The 20,231-nt window shown below is 38.9% G+C and overlaps 1 protein-coding gene across 3 annotated transcripts in view; it reads left to right on the top strand.

Moving 5' to 3' along the window:
* The window catches only part of LOC137606050 (vitamin D3 receptor A), a 76,112-nt gene that overhangs the window by 42,888 nt on the left and 12,993 nt on the right, over nucleotides 1–20,231 (top strand). For all 3 annotated transcript variants that reach the window (XM_068331093.1, XM_068331101.1, XM_068331108.1), the window contains exons 2-4: nucleotides 8,108–8,255; nucleotides 8,908–9,038; nucleotides 18,572–18,756. In XM_068331093.1, coding sequence (XP_068187194.1) covers nucleotides 8,108–8,255; nucleotides 8,908–9,038; nucleotides 18,572–18,756 — 464 coding nt within the window. The remainder of the gene's footprint in view (nucleotides 1–8,107; nucleotides 8,256–8,907; nucleotides 9,039–18,571; nucleotides 18,757–20,231) is intronic.

The following is a 20,231-nucleotide window of genomic DNA, read 5'->3' as shown; positions in this document are numbered from 1 at the left end:
GCACATACACTGGTCGTTTGGTGTATGTTTGTTAGATTTTCCAATGCAGTTGGTACTGTTTATTGAGCATAAGTACAGCAATTACTGGTATAAATACTCATGGATAATTGTTCTCTAAAGTGCACATCTGAGGCTATTAAATAGAGAATGACTGGCAGATGAGAGATGCACATTTGCTTCAAGTTCCTGATCCCTTATGGATCAAACAACCCCTTTAACTTGTTTGGCAGGAATGTAAATCTGGGGAGTCTGCCCATAAAAATAATAATTTTAGTTTTTTAATAGATCAATAAACAAAAATTTTCGCCCCTGCTAGTCCACAGTAAAATAATAGTGCACATGTGTTTTTGATGAGTAGCTCCCACTTCCTCCAGGCCCAACTGTCACCTTATTCAATCTTATACAAATCGTATCCAAAATAAAACTCATATCCTATCCTTTGTCCCTGCAGGCATGGAGAAATAGAATTTTATATTGAGGTCTGAATAGCACTCATTCATTGATAACTTCCAAAGTATGCTAGATTATTTGATCATTAGTGTCCATGTCCTCCTTTAGAAGTCAACAAAAATGAAAGGAAAATCTCACAATGTAAATTAAAGAGAACGTCATGAATTCCCTTTTACATGGACCAACACAACATTAATTTCTTCTGGCCAAAGACCCACCCTCTCAAACATAATAGAAATCTGTTCATTAGTTTTTCCATTAGTCGCTAAATTTAATTTTTATTCCCAAAGAGTGATGCATTTTCTTAAAAGACAGATGTTTGCTACTGAAAAGTGCCATAAAATTATTTATGTAAATATTTTGTTTATCACTTTTGCTGTGTGATTTTTGTGACTGATTTTTGTGATAATTTTAACTCCCAGTTTGTACGTAATGCCTGTAGTTTTTATGGTGGACTAATTCTAAGTGAATTTTATTTATCTTTTTGTGACAGTGTGGGATGTGCCGCCGATTTTCTTTTTTACATTAGGGTCATGATTTAAAAATCTTGAGTCATTACCTTCAAAGAAAAAAATTATCACCTGAAACTACAAAAAATGTACTACTATTTTGATGATTTTAAAAAGATTCCTTAGACAATGAATTACAGACTTGTAGAAAAACAGAAAAACATCTGAGGTTGAAATGACAAATTCCAGGTAACATAAACAGCTTTGTGATAATTTATGCCCTAACACTAATAATGAAAGAAAGGATAATTAAAGAACGAGTGTAAGAAGCCACAAAGCTGAAATAACTAACTTCTTAAAGACAGCAGTTTCATAATGGGGCCATATTTTTTTCAGAGTGAAAAAATTGCATGATCACAAAGACTTTTTAATTATTTGCTCAGATATAATAGCCCGTGTTCTCAACCAGAATACATTTCATCCTTTTAGTTACATTGGTTGCTTGTTCTTTTTGCGGTCGACTACAGGATTGTACAACAATTAACTGTTTCATTCCCTCTGTGGAGGGCCTCAGGTCATACGTTTGCCTCTCTAATGAAGGTAGAAAAACAGAAACCCAATTGCCTGTTTTTATACACAACACTTAAGGTAAAGGGTCTTTGAGAAAAAAAACTTTTTTGTGACACAGCTTGCTTTTACATTGGGAAGGTGTCATACAGTATATGCCTGTTCACTGTGCACGTTTAAAGGTCAGCTCTTAACAGTGGTTTAGAATTCATTTAAAATTAGAATTAAGTAACTTCTATTAATGACTTTTAAATGCAGATCTGAAGATGATAATTTGTATGTCCTGCAGACTAAATGCTTTCAGTCAATCTAGAATGTGAATGTTTCCAGCCATTTTTTGTAACAGTTTTTTGCATCATTAACATGCTGATTTGCCAGCTCCATCAAATATGCTCAGTTTTAGTCTGAACATTTTGTTGCGTCGTCTTCTTTCATCATCAGTCACACAATGAATGTGAGGATTGTCTACGCAAAACTCATACTGTCATTTAGGAATACATGGAGCTGATATTTGCTTATACAGTATGCAATGTTAATGAAACTTCAACTAAAAGAGGATCAAAGGCAGGTTTCAATACTTCAAACAGATGCACTATAGCATGGGTGACCAACCAGCCAGAGACAAAGAGCCACATTTTTTACAGTGTTACCTTCTGCACACACACACACTCACTCATGCACACACTCACACACACAAACATACAGGGACCTCTGGTCAGCCAGATTTATTATAAATGTCACACACCAACACCAACGTGAAATGTGTTAATGATGCCTCGGATGTAAGGTAGAATAGCTTGCTATTATGTTCAACAAAAAAATACTAATTCTGCTTCTCCTGTGTTCATCTTTTAATTCTTGTTTGAAAAAGAAGTGCACTTTAATGATCCTCATTGGGAAATTATTGTGTTTTCACTTGTTATTAGTCTGTTAGTAATCATGCATACATATATTTTTTGTACAGGCTCCCAAGCACACACACAAGGGGCCTGTAGGCATGCAGTAAATACTAGGAGGCCAAGTGGCGGGCAGCCCCTTTTGACGCGCCCTGAATGTGCAGCTTGTGGAGGGGACAGTGCCTTGCTCAAGGACACCTCGGCAGTGCTTGGGAGGTGAGCTGGCACCTCCCACTGCCAGCTCACACTCCAAGAGTGAATGGTCGGGATAGGGAATCAAACAGCCGATCTTGGATCATTGGACGACCCGCTCTACCGACTAAGCTACTGCCGCCCCAGTGCATTTTGTGCCGTGCACTTTGCTGTGCATTTTATCCGAGCATTTTTGAGAGCAACTTTAACACAAATTGTTTACTCAAATGATTTTGGCTTTGGACACTTTGCGGTATTTTTCATTTGACGCACATGCTCATTTCACAAATATACAATGTTGAAATAATGCGAAGCAAACACACACAATAAAAAAACACAAAGACAAACGGGTTGGCCTCCTGGACACCACAGGATCTTGTTGGTCATATGTAACGTTGGCTATTGATATGTTTCTCTGCATGTTGTTGGGTTCAGCCTCAAGCAGCTGACTGTTAACATGCTCTGAGGGGGTTGTGAAGTTTAACTTGGTGAGGTGACGCAGAGTTCCAATCCTTCAGGGGAACATAGTATCAGCATTACAGTAACAAATACAGACAGCCTGGCTCGGCTGTAATTCAGCCTGATCCTCACACTAAAATTTTCATCTCTTGACATTAGATGTCACCTGTAGCTGAGTTGTTGTGGTTAGAAGCGATCATTGGATCCTGGTTCTTTTCTCCTGGCATGGGCTGTAACAAAAATGAAGCAAAACGTAAGTTGGTATCACTGTTTATGTGAAGGAACATTTGCATCGCAAAATGTGATGAGCTTGAAAAACAAATTTGGATGAATACAATTCAATTCATATACTGTATTGTATGTAGTACAACATGGATGATTTCGTAATAATGTAATTGATATGGGCAATTTTAAATATTTCCATTGTGAGACTGGGCTGTTATTAAGGCCCAAAAAATTGCATTTAGGTCCTATCACATGGGTGTGGGCCTTTTGCCAAGCAGCGGAGAGTAAGAGTGTACAGGACTAAATACTACAAGCTGCTTGCTGTCTACTACCTGCTGCTTTTATACTTAATTAGGGTTAAAATTGCGTTGCAAAAACATCCAATGTATTCTGTTGGAGAAGAGCCTATGGAACATACACAACTTTTAGTTACATTAAATGTATAACAGTTTTTAATTTTTTGATTTTATGACAGATTTTAAATTTCAAGCAGTAATTATGTTATACTTACCTGTCTATTTATAAAATATTTATTCTTTAACTCTCTTCTTTGGAGGTCTATGTGATTCTTCTTCCTGAAAGGAGTGGTTGAGATGCTCTGTAGCACCATCTATTGACTAGTCATCACTTCACAAAATGTGTTCACGGCTGAAGAGGGGGAGCTTGGTCAAAGAAGGGAGAGGTGGACAGCAAAGAACCTCGGAGAGATGGAAGGGAAGCATAATTAAACCACAAGACAAAAAAAAATGTTTTTGATTGTCAGTGCTTCATAACTAAAGAAAAAATCAGTACTACTTCAAAGCAGTGGTTAACATGACAAATAATTCCTGTGTACCCGCTATGAGCCCAGTGTGATGATTGTTTTAAATTTATACTTAATGTTCTGCATGACCAAGATCAATGCTCTTTGAGGTTGTTCAGCTAAATTTGCTTATACTCATTTGCACATGTTCAAAAACAGGGCTTTGAGGAATTCATCTTTTGGATTACATGTGAAGTTTTTAATCAGTTTCTAGACTTTCGCAACATATGGATGTAACATTAAATTTTTTGTTGTGTCAACACTACTGAGGCCTGTGGCCGCAGTGAGTGATGGGAGTCACAAGGCTGTGAAGAGGGAATATGAGGTGAACAGAGCTTGGCTAGCTTGACAAAACAGCAGAGCGTCAGTTTTACAGTAAACAAACCACCATGGGACAGGCAGCGGGAAGACCATGGCCCCGGGGAGGGCTTTGGTAACCCAGGATGATGACGATGAGGAGGCTCTTTTCTGATTTGTACCGACACACAAAGTGACTGTTCTAACCAGAGTATATTTATTTAGCTTCATAATATCAAAATAAAATACTCTTAAAATATCTCAGTAAAAGCGCATGTGCAACCCAGTAATATATAATATGTCGTTGACCATCTATGTAACACATTTAATGATTTTGCAGTATCAGGAAATGCTTTAAGTGAAAACACCTCCATTAAGAATCCATTATACATCAGTGACGTGCAGTCGGGGGAGGTAGGTGAGGCAGGCATAACTAGCTGTGCTGGCATGCTATACAGTGAGACAGTAATGCTGTCTCTCTATATATCGCTATTAAAATGTTCTAACACGTTTGCTCAATGAACTAAATTTCCATTATTTAGGTAATGTATATAATGTACAGTGTTTATTTGTCCACAACTGCATGTGTGTAACGTCTTTCTTGAGTTGAGAGTCCTGAAAACGATGGGAAAAGGTAGAAAGTGAGGGACTCAGTTCTTGTGTCTCATGGTAAGGGGCACTGGTGATCTCTGGGATTGGCCAAGGATTCTTCTTCCTCAGCCATAGAAGAAGTGACGGCAAACTACAATCTATAGTCAGTGAGTCAAGTGCAGCCATTCATTTGTTTTCCGCTCGCCTTGCCTTACTATAAAAATGGAAGATTACATATCTGAACGTATAATTTTTTCGATGCTTTTGTTCAGAATGAACTGCACATGGACTTCATTCATTCATTCACTTTCCTACCCGCTTCACGGGGAGAACATGTAAACTCCACACCGAGCGGAACTCGACTCTGGATTCGCCTTGTTGTGCAGCAACAGCGCTACCCACCACGCTACCGTGCCACCCATGACTTAATTTATAAGTATGCATAACATAAAAAACATGTAGGTAACATGTTTTTGAATCAACTTTGCTTATTTGTGTGTTACAGTTTGTATTTGTAAATAATTCTGCTATGAGACTTTAAAAATAACCCACTCACTGTTGCTTATTAAATGGTTAATAAGCTACACTGTGGATTAGTATGTAGTATAAACATCTTCATCTGATTATGATGAAGTCAGTGCCTCACCAGCCATGAACCTCACCACACGTCACTGTTATACATAGGTGAGTCTTATTGCTCTTGTCTACCTCACTTAAGATCTGTTTGTTTGATTTTAATTGATATATTTATTTTTGTCCAGATTATTCAGGTAAACATTGAATGATAAAAGTAAACACCAGTGCAATCTGGTTTGACAGGTCTAACTGTCAAACTGATGAAGATGTAGCATTAAAATAAAATTATCGGAACCAGAGTAACAGTGTGTAGTGGTGTTCCAGAGTGAAGTTAACCAGAGAACAGTTTAGTTTTGTACAGTTTTTAGTTTTATTACATTCATTTGTCAGTTAACCACAGATGATCTGATCTGTGACACCATCTGAGCTGGAAGATGTTGCTGCTAAGGCTGAGAAGTTCGTTCATCGATTCCAATTCACTAATGTAAAAGGAGGACGAGGAAACACATTTATGGATGGGTGAAATAGGAGCCGGTTCATTTGTTTGTACGTGTTCCAAATGTCAACATTAATATTTACTATAATAGATTTAGTTTTGAAAATGATTACCAAACAACTTTTACTAAGTTTCATATCTATCATGATCTTTTCATGAAACTCCTAAATGTCACTTTTGACAAGATCAAAATTAGAATGATGTGGTGTAGCAGGTTGGCAAGTCTTGTCATGTCATGTCATTTAGTTAAACTAATTTTATTCCACACCCTGATTGCATTAATTAACATGTCATATTTTTTAGAATGAAAACAAGTATAATGGGCATGTCAAATATGTATTATATTCTTTAAAGTAAATGCTGTAATTGTAGAATAACAGCTATATAGAAGGTGCATGCATGAGAAAAGAGGGGAATGATTGGTACAGTTGGGAAAGAAATCATTCCGACAATAAATGAATTAAATACCAATTATTACGCAGTGTCACAGATGAGAAACAAGTGAGAGAATACACAAAAGAGGTGGAGGAGCAGTGATTAAAGTCATTAATACTTGATCTGTCAGCGATAGTGGTGGACGCTGCTGATGCTGTTAATAATCAACACCACTAATGAAACTGCAGCTTGTTTTTGTATATGTTGGACACACTGTCTCTCAGGTTCACCCTCTCCATCTTTTTCATTATTCACCTGCTGCTACATTATTACAAGAGCTGTTTGTGGGACATGAGGTTAATGGTGTTTGTGTGTTGTTTTTGTATGCACATCTGACCTGTCAACACACTTCTAATGCTATCACACATTGTAACCTGAAATCACTGCTATGTTTATGGCTGAGAACCCCCCCCCCCCCGTTTAGCACACACACATACACAGTCATGGATGGTCGAAATGGTTCGTGCGTGATATGTTTTCCTGTGGAGCCTCCTTAATATCAGTGATTTATATCTATTGATGTTTTTACACAGAACTGATGGTGAATCATCATCCCAGCAAAATATCCTGAGAGCTAAAAATTATCCTCTGCTTTCTCCAAATGGACTCCCCTCTGTGCTCTGTCATTGTTTCTCTCTTGCCCTCCATTGCTCCTCCCCACCAATGCCTCTCATTTTTTTGTCCTCATTTGACTTGATCTATGTCCCACTTTTATGTAGGACCCTCTCCCCACCACACACACACACACACACACACACACACACACACACACACACACACACACACACACACACACACACACACACACACGCACACACACCTCCCTGCTGAGGCTTAGCTCGTTGCTTGTGACCCTTTTTCACATCACTTCTTTCTACCTTTCATTCAATTTTATTCAGTGTTGTTTCTGTTACTATCTCAATGGGATCATGTTACTGTTGCTTTGTCATAGCTCACATTCAAATTTTTTGTCTTTCTATCTTTTGTCTAGTTTTTATTGCTACAGCTTCTTGCAATTTGTCCATTTCCACATCATCACAAGACACAGCCATCGTTGGCCGTGTATAACCATTTAATGAGGATTGGTTTGCTTACTGTTGATTAGTCAGTATGTGTCGTCCTACTGATACAAATTCAATGGGACAGCCAGATGGTGATCATTGTAGAAAAGATTTCATCTTGACAATATTAAATGCATGAGTCATGTCTTCTCTTTCAGTAAAATATCCTCTTTCTGTCAATAATCCTCCTTTCAGTAAATGTGTTACTTGAATAATTGAAAATACATACTGTGTGTGTGTGTGTGTGTGTGTGTGTGTGTGTGTGTGTGTGTGTGTGTGTGTGTGTTTACACCTGTGTCTCCTGAGTCATTCATCCAATAGATGTGAGATTCATGGTGCTTCTTTCAGTGTTCCTGCTGCATATACAAGTAGCCCGACACCTGTTTGTATAAGAGCAGAAAAAGTCACTCCTGCCAATCAGACATGTGTTTCACATGACACGCATGCAAGGAGTCGTCAATTTAAAGTATTCATAGTTCAAGGATGCACACAGTCTGGCTGTGTGTCTATATTTTCCTGCTGCTGACATTCAGAGAAACAAGGAATACGCTAGCAGTGTGAAACAAGCTCCAAACTGTTCTCACTTTTTTTCCCCTACATTTTCTCCATAGTGATGGAGCCCATGACGGTGACAACGTCAGTGGTCGGACCGGAGGAGTTCGATCGCAATGCCCCCCGAATCTGTGGAGTATGTGGTGATAAAGCCACAGGTTTCCACTTCAATGCCATGACATGTGAAGGCTGCAAGGGATTCTTCAGGTGAGTGTTGTTGTGTTTAAATGTGTTTATATATGTGTCACCTCATCACAAATCCAAAGAGGGTCATACATGTATGACCTGATTTGTGTATCCTTAGCTTGAAGCAACAGTCCAGTTTGTGGCCATACTGGCAGCTGGCTGGCAGCATGAACATTTAAAGGCACATACACATCATATACAAATGTTTAAATGTTTAGTATATATGGAATAAAATATGTCTGTAACACTTTTCCATTTTTGTCACGAGTACTCACTCACATACAATGACATTTACAAAATTCACATATTTTCACAAGTTTTGAAATTTATATAGTGTTTGTAGTAATTCCTAAAATATTTTATATAAAGTGTTTTTGCCAATAATGCAAATTGGACGATACGTAAGTCAGACAGGAATTGTTATTTGTAAATCTTCCTTGCATATATTTTCCTGTAAAAATAATCGAATTTGTAATTTTAATATAGTTACATTTGATCTGGATTAGTATGAGTTGTATCACGGTCAGCCACTATTGTTTTCATTACTTTTTAAGTGTCTAGAATTAAGGTATATTCTTCTGTCCCTGCTCAGCCTTTTTGAACCAGCAGAGAATTTGAGCAGCGAATAAAGGATTCTGATGACCAACAGACTGATAACTGTTTAATCCAATAGGCGCAGTATGAAGCGTAAAGCCTCCTTTACTTGTCCATTCAACGGGAGCTGCACCATCACTAAGGATAACCGGCGACACTGCCAGGCCTGTCGTCTGAAGCGCTGCATTGATATTGGCATGATGAAAGAGTGTGAGTTAACTTTTTCTGAAATATATGGTTGCCGCTGATTTGGCTATTGATATTTGAACTGTGAATGAACTTCCTTAAGCCAGGCATTTGCTCTCAAGTGGTTGTGCCCAGTTGTAGTAGACTTGTGATATGTTTTACATGACGTAATTGGCAATAGGGGCAGCAGAGTGGTGCAGTGAGTAGCGATGTTGCCTGATATCAAAAAGGTGCAGCGTTCAATGCCTTTCTGTGGGGAGTCAATTATTTAAAAAGACAACAACAAATCATCTTTATCTCAGTCAAAGTTGTGGTCTTTCTTTATCATGTTTTTGCAGCAGTGACAGCAGTGTTTCCTTCAAGAACAATTATCTTCAAGTGTCCACAATACACTTTTGATGTTGAATTTTGGGAAAAAAGTGAGTTTTGGGATGCCAGAAAATTTACTTATTGTCTCGCTCCCTTCTTTAACTCATTTTCACTGAGCACAGAAGAAAAGTTTGCAGTATTAGTGTGTAAACAGTCTCAGTTGTTAGACCTACAATACTATATGTGTTGAGCTTACATGAATGTACATACACCATTCTACATAGTAAGTTGCAAGTTTTCATTGTGAACTGTCAACATGGGGAAAAGTAGGACATGTATACATTCTGTACATTGTGCTCAGGTCAGGATTGCTCCACAACAGGAAGGTCCTCGTTCCTTCAGACTATCAGGTGTCTGTGTAGATCCAGTGCATCTTCTTCTCATCATCATTAGAGAAAATTGTTGAAAGAAGAACAAGTTGTTTCAGCTCACATTTCATGCAGTGGAAATATGTTTTGAAATTATTTAAGGAAACTTCTGATTAAAAGACTTAAGAACGTAAAAAATGCACTAAAAAGTATTTAACTAGATCAAATGTCTACATAAAAGGTAATACAAGATAAAATACAGTAAATACACCATAATCATTTACTTAGGGTTATTACTATAGTAACAGAATTCAGTGGCTTTGATTCAGTTTATGTAGTAAACCACATCAGTGCTCCATGAAATGCCATATGTGTGTGTGTGTGTGTGTGTGTGTGTGTGTGTGTGTGTGTGTGTGTGTGTGTGTGTGTGTAGGTGTGTGTAGGTGTGTGTGTATGTATGTGTATATATATATATATATATATATATATATATATATATATATATATATATATATATATATATATATATATATTTGTATTTAAATATACATCATTCTTAGTATGTGAATTCACATAAATAAGAAAACACATGAGTGCATTTATTTTTAATTGTTGTTATTTTTGTTATTGTGCTTTCTTTTTTTGGCATTGTTACCCTTACTAAAATTGTATATGAGAAATATTAATTTCAAGTTTGTTATTTGTTTCCTAATGCTTTTTTACATGAAATGAAATGAAATTAACTGTATTAATCCCCCCCTAGGAGAAGTTTGTATCCACTCAAGTACAATAGTTGTTAGTCACACACTTATAAATGTGGGTGCATGACCATTACACACACACAATGGGCCTGTAGGAATACAAATAATGGGGAGGAATCGAGGTGCAGCCCAATGATTTGGAAAGGGGACGGTGCCTTGCTCAAGGGTACCTCGGCAGCGCTCAGGAGTGTGAATGGGCAGTTCCCACAGGTGCACATCTGTTACATTTAGATGTGTATCCAACAGCAGCATAAACAAATAATGAGTCATTTATTTTTGGATGCCTTTAACTTCTCAGATGGAATTTCCATTGTCAGTGTAGCTATAGATTGTGTTTATGTTTTACTGTTACCAGTGAGAAACTGTTTTGTCTCATTTGTTTAACAATCTTAATCATGTTGCTTATGGATGATGTGCCATCATCATGTGTAATTCAGCAGGGCACACTGTGAAGGAGAATGAGACATCCCCTCACTCATGTTAATGCAAAATAATATCTTGTCAAAGTTGCCTTAGTTGTCTTAATTCAGTGTCAACAAATGTCATTAGCGCTACATCTACATGTACTGAAGACAACAGAGGTGTATTTGTTCACACTCTTGTGATAGGACCTATGAGTTGTAACAAGATACAGTATTATGCACTTCTGATTCTCCTGTTTCATATAATTACTTCCACCTCCAATGTTACACTTCATTGAAGAGCCAAACATATTGCATCATAGTTTTTACTCTTTTATTTGAACAAATCCAGATGACAGAAGATACAATATGACATTTGAACTAATTGGACAATTTGCTAAGTTAATTCACTTGAAATCCTGCATCCTGATGGACACATTTTTGTGTGTTTTATTTTCGCATATAGATTAAATGCAAAACTAAGTGCAAATAAAACTCAAAACAACTGTTTGGGCAGAGGTGAGGGTGTGGCACAAGTCTGACTTGTTGGACCTAAATCTACATCTATCTTGAAGTATGCATTTGGTCCTGTCATATGTGTATAATATGGCTGCCCTTAGTCATGATTAATGACACTGATAACTGACATTTGAAATGGATGTACTGTACATGTAGAGTTAAACTTTAAACCACAGGTCAAAACTGAAAATTTTAGAAATTGTGGTATTATTAGTGTTGATATGGAGCAGCACGCTGGTGAAGTGGGTAGTGCTGTAGCCTCACAGCAAGAAAGTTTTGGGTTCTATTCCTTTCTGTGTGGAGTGTTTCTGCTCTCTCCATGTCTGCGTGAGTAATTTTCAGGTTCACTGGCTTCCTCCCATCTCCAAAAAGCATGTCGCTAAGTGAATTGGGTCACACCAAAGTATCCATAGGTGTGAGTGTGAGCGTGTGTTTGTCTCCCGTGGTCCGACAGCGAGGTGACGTCTTGTCCGGGGTGTGCCCCGCCTCTCACCATTAGCCTACTGGTATAGGCTTCAAGCAACCTCAAGACGGAAAAGTGAATGTGCAATATACAATTGTGATTGTGTCATCTACAAGAAAAAGGATTGGACAGTTGATATGGCATAAGTCATCATGTTAACCAACAAGATTTTGTGCGAAGGATAAGCAGTGGATTTGCCTTTACATTATTTAATCAATACAGATTTCCGAAAGAAAAAAACAGGTGGTGAAAATTCAAAACACCCAGAGTGCAGGGAGTAGGATTCTAATAGGTGGATGAATATTTGATCCCCTGAGCCACAGTTGTCTCATCTGAATGACAAAAGTACCACAGATCATAACAAAAATATAAAAGTTCAAATGGAAATATTAAATAAATGATGTTACTTTTAGGCTTTGACAGGGTTAATGGTGTGACTTTTGCCAGCATTTCGACACCTCGAGGGAGAAAGAGTGACCCTGCGACGAGAAAATAAATCAATATATTGGTGATGTGGATCGATCATAATCTCTGTCACAGAAGAATATCAATGTATGGGGAGGATCAATGTATGACTCCACTCTCCTCTGCTCTGCTCTCATCTTTTTATACAGAACACATCACTTAACCACGCCTCAGACAGACGCGATGAGAGAAACAGAGTAGACGGACTGACTCACAGTAATCTGAGTTAAGGATGAAATCAGGATGTTAAATTTAATAAAAGCTTTCCCACATCCAAAAACAGACAAATAATGTATCCAAAGTTCAAACCAAGTCAAAAATCGATACTGTTTGTTTCTCTTGTCATGACACAACTTACTGCCACCCCACCCGTGAACAAGCATGCAAGTATGCAAGGATCAGCAAGTATGCTGATCCTCACGGCTTCACCTACCAACAAGCACTAGAAGACAGGCTGTGACCCAGCTTGACTAACTGAGAGGAAACACTGTTGTCCAAACTTTATATTGTAAGTAATTATCAAAGCACGTAAGCTTTAAGGTTTGAAATGTTGTGTGTTGAGCTGAGTTGAGTAGAGCAGGTATTGTGTGGTAGAAATAGACCTTAATCTATTTGCACACACATGAATGGACAAGGATGTCCCTATATGACCCCTCTGCTCGATTTAAAAAAAAACTGGTTCATATTTTAGTTCTCATACTTTGCTTTCACCTTCCCATGATACTCCTCTATTTACCGTTAAGTTGACTGTACATTCCTGTAAATAATGGCATTTTGACATTCATGCCGTAATCATAGTGTCTTAGTTTATAACACTTTGCTGTGGGACATGAAGACTGGTTTGGATTTCACGGTAAATTCACAAGGTTTTACAGCGTGTGTGTGTGTGTGTGTGTGTGTGTGTGTGTGTGTGTGTGTGTGTGTGTGTTTGTGATCATTTTTTTAATTTAAGGTTTTACATTTTCTGCCTTAAAGTACTTGTTTAAGCAAAAAATGATGGGAAACTGTTAGCTTGTTTGTGTACCACAACACCTTTGAATATTCGTTAAGAAAATGTTAACTAAGAAGTAACTATTTCAGAGCTATGAATGATTTAGATACCTTTACAAACTTTTTGTGTGACAAGGATGTCTTATGTTCTGTGTTGAGTGACAAGCTTGTGTTCAGTCATTGGTTGGTCTAATTTATATGTATTTTGATTTGTTAACTGTCGAAATATCTTTTATTTCAAAGGCACATTCTAATTAATGCAAGGGAAATAATCCGTCTGAGGTACTGCATGTTATACGTTTATCTTCCTACCCACTTCATCCACTTGTGCGGGTCATGGGGAACTGGAGCCTATCCCAGCTGGCTTAGGGTGTGAGGTGGGGGTGCACCGTGGAGCCATACAGAGACACAGACAACCATGCATGCACACACTCACACACTACGGTCAATTTTGGAACGGCCAATTAACCTGGAGCGTATGTTTTTGGAGGTGGGAGGAAGCCAGAGAACCCAGAGAGAACCCACGCAGACACGGGGAGAACATGTAAACTCTGCACAGAGCAGGACTCGAACCCGGAACAAGCTGTGCGGCGGCAGCGCTCCCCACTGTGCCACCGTGCAGCCGATCACAATTATATTTTATCTAATGTGTTTATTATTTTTATACTTTTAATTGCTTTTGACTGTGAATTTCTGGCAAATGTGATTATTTTGTAATTTGTTTTTGTAAATAAACGTGCTTTTAAAAATGAAAAAAATGCAAAAGAAACATAGGTGCATGAGATAAACTAAAACCCACCATTACCGACTGTTTAAATATGCTGACAAGTGGCATCTACTATGTTTACCTCCCATGCCTTCCTGCCACCAACACAGTTCTATTGTGATGTTTCGATAAGCCGCTCTGCATCCCACTCAGCATGTATGGGTGCCCTGATGCCTGGGTGACCTGATTTCACCCCTCTGCCATCACAGGCCCCAGCTCAGCAGTGAAAGACATTTGCCATAAAACAAATCCAGCTTGACATAGTGTATATAGCACTGAGTGTTCTTAGCTCTTTTGTGTTCAACTGGACAACTGGCTTGTTAATGAGTAAGCACGCTGTGAACCTCAGACCTCCACAAGAGGACTTTTTTTCTTTTTCTCTTTTTGTCAATATGTCTAGCATTACCAATGTTGACCAAATTCTAACTCTCTACTACTCTGTTTCAAATTCTTTGCTCCTCTCTGCAATACAAGGCACCACATCACCACATCCAATCAGTCACTTTACAAACAGCAAACTCTCTTTTTTGGTAAAGTGCTGTGCATCTGCCAAGCGCTGTGGGGTGGTCAACATGTTTCTTTGATGGTCTGTTAATTTTGTGGACTGCTGACTTAATGATGCCATCCAGGGCTCAAACTTGGCTGGATCCTGACTGGTTCAATTATGTCCCAGGCTTAGAATAGCTGCTTTGACAGCCAGTGCCAAACTTTGACCAAACGGTACCTATTCATGATTGGGCTCTGTGCTGCATACTTGGATGTCCTCACCACAAGGAGTGGTTATGGGCAGTTCACTCCTGGCTATGGACTGGATGGACATTGGAGGACAACCAAAACCTAATTAATGACAGTGGGTCAAACGAGATGCACGCCAAATAAATCCTTTGGTAAGCTAAGCAGTCAGGTTTATTCAGTAGCCTTTTTAAGCCTGTGTAGCCAAATTGTTGTTGTTGTCTGCATCACCACACTATGAAGCTGTATAACACACTTCTGTGGTTGGATTCGTGGGTGCTGTCTCTGAAAATCCCCATTAAATATAGTTGTTTACAGCTTCCAGAAAAGCAACCAGTGTTTAGTAGGACGTACAGGATATTATTTGAGCATTATTTACATCACTTTACTTCAATGCAATCTTGTTGATCTTGTAAATTAGCCCTTACTGGTTAAATATGTATTAATTTGTGTTTACTCATTTGAGTACGTCATCATTTGCAAATTGGGCAAAGATATGAAAACATACATGCAACTGCCACACTTAAAATTTGTGTGTGTGCGTGTGGTACAGGGGCCTGTGCACACATAGATAGATAGATAGATAGATAGATAGATAGATACATACATACATACATACATACATACATACATACATACATACATACATACATACATACATACATACATACATACATACATACTTAACCACTTACTGGAAACATCTGCTCACAAAAGATACAAATAAATACACATAACAGTGACGGACACAGACAAAAACATGTTGCATAAATGACATAATTAACATAGTTACATAATTACACCAGAAAAACCTAACATAAAAAAGGAAGCATAGGAGCCTGAAAGAAGCACTACATATATTGTAGAAGATGCCTAAGAAGATAAGAAGATGCATAAGAAGATATAAGATAATAATGTATACATTCATGTATTTTCTATACTTTACCAACTCTAGTGTGCTCTTAATTTCCATTTGTGGATCAGACTAGTTTACAAAATCAAAAAAATAATAATAATTTGCCATCAGTCATCATGTAGAAACTTCTTCTCCTTTTGACTTTTCCCTTTAGGGTTCACCACAGCAAATCAGTTGCCTTCATCTAACCCTGTCTTCTGCATCCTCTTCTCCCCCACCAACTACCTTCATGTCCTCTTTCACTACATCCATAAACCTCCTCTTTGGTCTTCCTCTAGGCCTCCTGCCTGGCAGTTCAAAACTCAGCATTCACTATCTCTCCTCTGGACATGTCCAGACCATCTCAGTCTGGCCTCTCTGACTTTATCTCCAAAACATCTAACATGTGCTGTCCCTCTGATCCATCCTGGTCACTCCCAAAGAGAATCCCAGCATCTTCATCCCTGCTATCTCACAATGTCTATATGTCTATCTATCACAATGTCATCTGCAAACATCATAGTCCATGGGGATTCCTGTCTGACCTCGTCTGTCAGCCTGTCCATCACCATAGCGAACAAGAAGGGGCTCAGAGCTGATTCCTGATGCAGTCCCACCTCCACCTTGAACTCCTCTGTCACACCTACAGCACACCTCACCACTGTCTTACAGTCCTCATACATGTTCTCTAACATACTTCTCTGCCACTCCGAACTTCCCCATACAATACCACAGTTCCTCTCTGGGCGCCCTGTCATAAGCTTTCTCCAGATCTACAAAAACACAATGCAGCTCCCTCTGGCCTTCTCTGTACTTCTCTATCAACATCATCTAAGCAAATATTGCATCAGTAGTACTCTTCTTTGGCAAGAAACCATACTGCTGCTCACAAATACTCACTTCTGCCCTTAGTCTAGCTTCAACTACGCTTTCCCATAACTTCATTGTATGGCTCATGAGCTTTATTCCTCTGTAGTTGCCACAACTCTGCACATCTCCCTTGTTCTTAAAAATGGGCACCAGCACACTTCTCCTCCATTCCTCAGGCATCTTCTCACTATCTAAGATCCTGTTGAACAACCCAGTCAGAAACTCTACTGCCACCTCTCCTACACACTTCCAAACCTCTACAGGTATATCATCAGGACCGACTGCCTTTCCACTCTTCATCCTCTTCAATGCCCTCCTCCCTTCATCCTGACTTATCTTTGCTACTTCCTGGTCCACAACAGCCTCCTCATCTGAGGGCACAAGCCAGTGTCTTGTTGTGCCGGTCCCAAGCCCGGATAAATATGGAGGGTTGTGTCAGGAGGGGCATCCGACGTAAAACTTTTGCCAAATCAAACAAACATGTGAGTCATAGTGTAGAAAATAGTATCTAATTGTTTAAATTGGCACAGTAAGACTGAAACCACAAAGGGCTGCTGTATACAGCTTTTAGCAACAGCTCAAGCTGAGTATACAATATACAGGGACTTCTTAGTTCTCCTCACGATGGCAGTTGTGCCCATCCTTACAGTTTCATGTTGTGTTTAGTTAATTACTATAAGTCAATGCTCTTAATGTAAAGGCAAAGGAATGTGTAGGTCAGTAAATCTTCAAATGTAAATGTTTGCACTGCATTTTTAAATCCAGTGGACAGAGAGTTAGATACAGTGATACTGTTGTGAATGTAAAATAATGGGATATAATTCCATTAGACACGCAGACAATGCTTGCAAACCCAAGAATTCTCCAAGGAATCAGTTATCTAGCAAGACCTGTAAGAGTCATTCTAAACTGTATTCAGTTCTTCGCCACCGTATCTGCAGGCACTATTCCTGCACCATGAATAAAGCAAAAGGCACTTAAACATCCAACACTTGCTGCATCAGCTGTATAGAAAGGCAGCCATAACAGGCCCTTCTGCATGGCACACCGAGAAGACGTATGTTTTATGCAACCTGTAATGGAAATATTTAGAACTTTCATTATGGCTTTGTCACTTCTGTTTGAAAGCAAACTGCTGCCAGAGTAGTTTTTTCCACTCCATGTTGAAATTGAATCATTCTTTTTATCAGTGATGGTTCAGTCCTTATTTAGGATAGGAACGTTCTTCATAATGTAATGTGAATCACTGTCTTCAGTGTGTGTGTCCTGATGGTACTGTATAAGAACCGTGTTCCTTTCAGTGTGGGTCAAGAACTCCATTACTCAAAAACATGTTCACAGTACCTGACTATGAATGAATGAAAAAAAAAAAATTATCAAAACAAAACAAGTCATTGATCAGAATTACCTCATATTATCAGCTTATTGACCTGGCACTTATTTGAATGATTCCCTGTGTCTATTCAGGTTTTCTCTTCATCCGACCACCAAAGCATGTGGTAGAGGTGAATTGGTGACTCTACATAGATTGTAGAAATGAATGTAAATCCAAAAGGTTGTTTGTCTTTTTCATGTGTGGCCCTATGATGAACTAGTGACCTGTCAAGGTTGAAATCCTCCCTCCCTCCTGCCTAAGCCACCTGGGATAGGCTCCGCCTCCCCTGCCACCTCAGATGTGCTACTCACTGCTACTCACGGTGCTACTCAGGATACACGGTTACAGAAAATGATTGAATGTATATAACCTAAAACACTAACTTAAAAATGAAAGGAATTTGAAAATATCAGTGTTGTATTTTGAATGTGGGTTTTAATCTGTCTATAGTAGACACTCTTTTCTATGTCATGACAGATACGAATCCAATCATGATACAGAAGACGCTCAGTGTGTCTATGTCTTTAATTTTTAATTTTTTTGGCAGCTCAGTATTTTTAAAAGTATACATGTGCCTTGTTTTATTTGAAGTTTATTATATTATGACAGTTTTTGATACTCATTTTTGTATTATCTGTTGCAGTCATTTTGACAGATGAAGAAGTTCAGAGGAAGAAGGACATGATATTGAAGAGGAAAGAGGAGGAGGCAGCCCGGGAGGCAATGAGGCCTCGTCTGAATGAGGAGCAGGCCCGAATCATCTCTTCCCTGGTGGAAGCCCACCACAAGACCTATGATGCCTCCTATTCTGACTTCTCCCGCTTCAGGGTTAGTTCAGTTCCAAGTTTCATCCTTTAACAAAACCACACCACATTAAAAGTCACTTTGTACTCCACCACGAGGATGGGTGGAGCTGGTCATCGTGTTCTGCAGTAGAAGGGAGATTCCTTGAACTATTGAATCTGGCCTTAATACAGCACTTTCCAAATGAGAAACAAAACTTGTGAGCAGGTGTACTTCATTGATGCTCAGCTATAAACTCCTTTTGAAAATAATCCCCAACATAGTGCATAGAAAACCATATTCTCAAGACTAAAGTTAATGTTTTAATGTGGTTTTTGTTTTTAGAAAGCATCGCATTCAACAGCTCAAATAGAAAAGGATATGTAGAACTTTGATTTTAAACATATTTTAGATTTTGAGCAACAAAGTGGGGAGTGGGGAGAAGAACCTTGACCCCGGGAGCAACTTTTTAATCCTGGCCTAAATTTTTGTTCAACCATTGTGGACTTGGAGAAGGTTTCTGACTGTGTCCCCCATCAAGCTCTGTGAGTGGTGCTCTGAGAGTACGGGCTATTGGACTTGCTGTTACAGGCCATTTGGGCCTTGTATGACTGCAGTGACAACTTGGTGTGCATTGCCAGCAACAATAAGTCAAATTTATTTGCAGTTACAGTTGGACTTTTTCAGAGCTGCCCTGCTGCCACTGATTCTGTTCATGATCTTTGTGGACAGAATTTCTTGGTGGCGTCTGCTTTTGGAGATGTGTCTGGTAGCATCATCATGCTGTGACCTGTCTTTCATTGGAACAAGTTTGCTGCTGAGGGTGAAGTGGCTGAGATAACACCTCCAGCTCTGACGCCATGGTTCTCAGTTGGAGATTATTTCTCAGTCAGTGATGAGCTGCAAGTGGGGGAATTCAAGTATCATGGGGTATTGTTAATGAGTGAGGGAAAAATTGAGCAGGAAAAAGATTGATGGACACTGTACCTGGTAAAATAGGAGCTAAACAACAAGGCTTAATGTACACTTCCCAATAAGTCCATGCTCCTACCGTCACTTATGGTCATGACCAAAAGGACAAGATCACCAATTCAAGTAGCTGAACTGAACTTCCTTCATTGGGTGTCTGGTCTCCCCCTTTGGGACTAGATGAGGAAATTAGTCTTTCAGGAAGAGCTCAGAAGCTGCTGCTCCTCCACATCAAGAAAAGTCAGCTAGTGGTAATCTGATGTTTTTGAGTCTTCCTGTGTGGTAAATATTTCTACTTACAAAGGATGTAGTGGTGTTTTGTGAAAAATTTTGCAGGTCCGCCGGAGGTAGGTACACAGAAAAACTCACACAATAATCAGAGAGAAAACTGCTATGATACTATAATAAATGAATGATTTATTTCCCGCAGTGCATAGAGCAAACAAACAACATATAATGCGCAGCAAACAGCAGATAATGAACAGCAAACAGTAAATTACAGACAACTTTGATGCTAGAATAAACTGGTAGCTACATCCTCCACAAAGAAC

This window comes from Antennarius striatus, chromosome 2, assembly GCF_040054535.1.
Source record: "Antennarius striatus isolate MH-2024 chromosome 2, ASM4005453v1, whole genome shotgun sequence".
In the NCBI taxonomy this organism is placed as follows: domain Eukaryota; kingdom Metazoa; phylum Chordata; class Actinopteri; order Lophiiformes; family Antennariidae; genus Antennarius; species Antennarius striatus.
Note: the sequence above shows the minus strand (reverse complement) of the source record. Positions and strands in the feature narration are given on the sequence as shown.